The sequence below is a fragment of the Octopus bimaculoides genome, chromosome 15, assembly GCF_001194135.2.
Source record: "Octopus bimaculoides isolate UCB-OBI-ISO-001 chromosome 15, ASM119413v2, whole genome shotgun sequence".
NCBI classification, from domain to species: Eukaryota; Metazoa; Mollusca; class Cephalopoda; order Octopoda; family Octopodidae; genus Octopus; species Octopus bimaculoides.
In genome coordinates this window covers 41,026,030-41,028,172 of record NC_068995.1, presented here as the reverse complement: position 1 = coordinate 41,028,172, position 2,143 = coordinate 41,026,030, and the positions used below count along the sequence as shown (strand labels likewise).

The window sequence follows — 2,143 nt, the reverse complement described above, 5'->3', positions numbered from 1 at the left end:
CATTGGGACTGAACCCAGAACCATGTGGTTGGTAAGCAAGCTACTTGCCACACAGCCACTCCTGCACCTATGCCACACAGAAACCATTTAAAAATTTCTTTTAATTTCTCACCACTCTGACTGTACATCTGATGATGTGGACGTGTTGTGCACTTATGAAACTTTAAAGTAATGTGTAACTGAAACGAACTTGTTATTAAGTACTTAAAATTCAACCTAAATGTGACGAGGGCTATTTTCTGGGCTGTATGAATACACATTATTGTAGTAATGCTTTACAGCTGGATGCTCTTCATGTTGCTGACTCTTACCTATTTTTAGAGCACCATAATACTGCAGAATTTGTCCCAAGAAAGCTTCTTGTATCAACGTCTAGTGTATATAAACACAGAGATATTGGTAGTAGACATGAGAGGTTAAGCACTGGTAGTGAAACTACTGTATCCTGTGATTTCAGCAGGTTTTGTACCTTATCAGCAGTATTTGAATGTTAGACATGAAGAAATACTTACAGATCTTAGTCCATTAACACTCGATACATTGACAATATTTCCTTTGGTAGCAACCAGATGTGGTACAGCCAACATAGTCAAATGATATATAGACCTAGAACAGAGAGGAGCTTAAATCAAATGACTTTTATCCAACCTCAAACAACTAATTAATCTAGACTTAGTGTTTGACCCTTTAGCATTCAGATTACTCTGTCAAATGTAAAAAAAAAGATAAAGACTCCCTTCAGTCACGAATGACCATGGGATTGCACCTAGAATGTTCCCCTCCGAGGCACAAGTCCGGGCAAGATTGTTTGTGAAAGATCAGTAGTCGCCCATGCATACCAGCCTCCCCTCATAAATGTTGTCCAAGGGAAAGGCAAAGGCTGATACAGCTTGGCACCAGCTTGTCTTTGTTCATAGCCTTGAGTTATCAGGAGACTCCCCTCTGTCACGAATGACCATGGGATTGTACCTAGAAAGTTACCCTCCCAGGCACAAGTCCGGGCAAGGTTGTTTATGGAAGGCCAGCAATCGCCCATGCATACCAGCCATCCCTCTCCACACCAGTGACGTTATCCAAGGAAAAGGCAAAAGCCGATACAGCTTGGCACCAGTGATGTCGCAACTCATTTCTACAGCTGAGTTAACTGGAGCAATGTGAAATAAAGTGTCTTGCTCAAGAATACAACACGCAGCCCCGTCTGAGAATCGAACTCACAACCTCACGATCGTAAGCTTGACACTCTAACCGCTGAGCCATGCGCCTTCACCATATGAATACAATTCCTGACCCAGGAATCAAACTCACTACTTCATGATTGTGAGCCTGACGCTCTAACCACTGAGCCATGTGCCTTCACTCTGTCTAATGTAATGCTTATTTATTCACATTGTTTTGAAGTAATCCTGCATTGTCTCATAGCTTTGAGATTTCAATGATGTAATTGTATATTTTTAGAATTACATTGTAAGGTATGTGTGAGAGGCCAGATCTAGCCAGTTTAAACATAAGAACAGGTAGAATATTTGGGTCGGATATGGTTGGTTTAAATGCTAAAGGGTTAAACACAGCTTGGAATGATAATTTAATCCAGTTTCTTCTGGACATTTGACCTCAACTCTTGTACCCACATGTTCCATGGTATTTATTCCTCCAAGACAACATTTCCCTGACTTTTAGCATCCGGCAATTATCCAGTATTTGCTGCTGAATCCCATCCCCCCCATGCAGTACACTGGTGGGTGTATGATTAAGAAGCCTGCTTTGCAATCAAGTGGTTATGGGTTCGATTCCACTGCACTGTAATTTGCATAAGTGTCCTTTACCATAAACTTGAGCTGATTCAAGTCTTGTTAGTCAAACTGGATAGAATGGAAACTAAATGGAAATTTTTCCAATGCATTGTACCTGTTCTGAAATGACCGAGTCATCACCTTGCCATGGGGTACCTTTAGCATGGATCACTTTCTAGCATTCAGACCAAACCTATAAGACAAGAATATCAAGATATTTCTGCCTTTCTTCTTTCCAGTGACGACCACAGGCAGGGCACTTTCCGACCATTAAATAAATTAAGAAAAGTTATTTCCCCTGAATATTTTTGGCTAAAGATTTTAATGACGACCAGTTCACTCTTAATTAATTA

The 2,143-nt window shown here is 40.6% G+C and overlaps 1 protein-coding gene across 1 annotated transcript in view; it reads right to left on the bottom strand.

Moving 5' to 3' along the window:
- The window catches only part of LOC106884498 (uncharacterized), a 20,212-nt gene that overhangs the window by 7,430 nt on the left and 10,639 nt on the right, over window positions 1–2,143 (bottom strand). Inside the window, exon 4 of the mRNA XM_014935914.2 lies at window positions 513–606. Within this exon, the coding sequence (XP_014791400.1) occupies window positions 513–606 (94 nt within the window). The remainder of the gene's footprint in view (window positions 1–512; window positions 607–2,143) is intronic.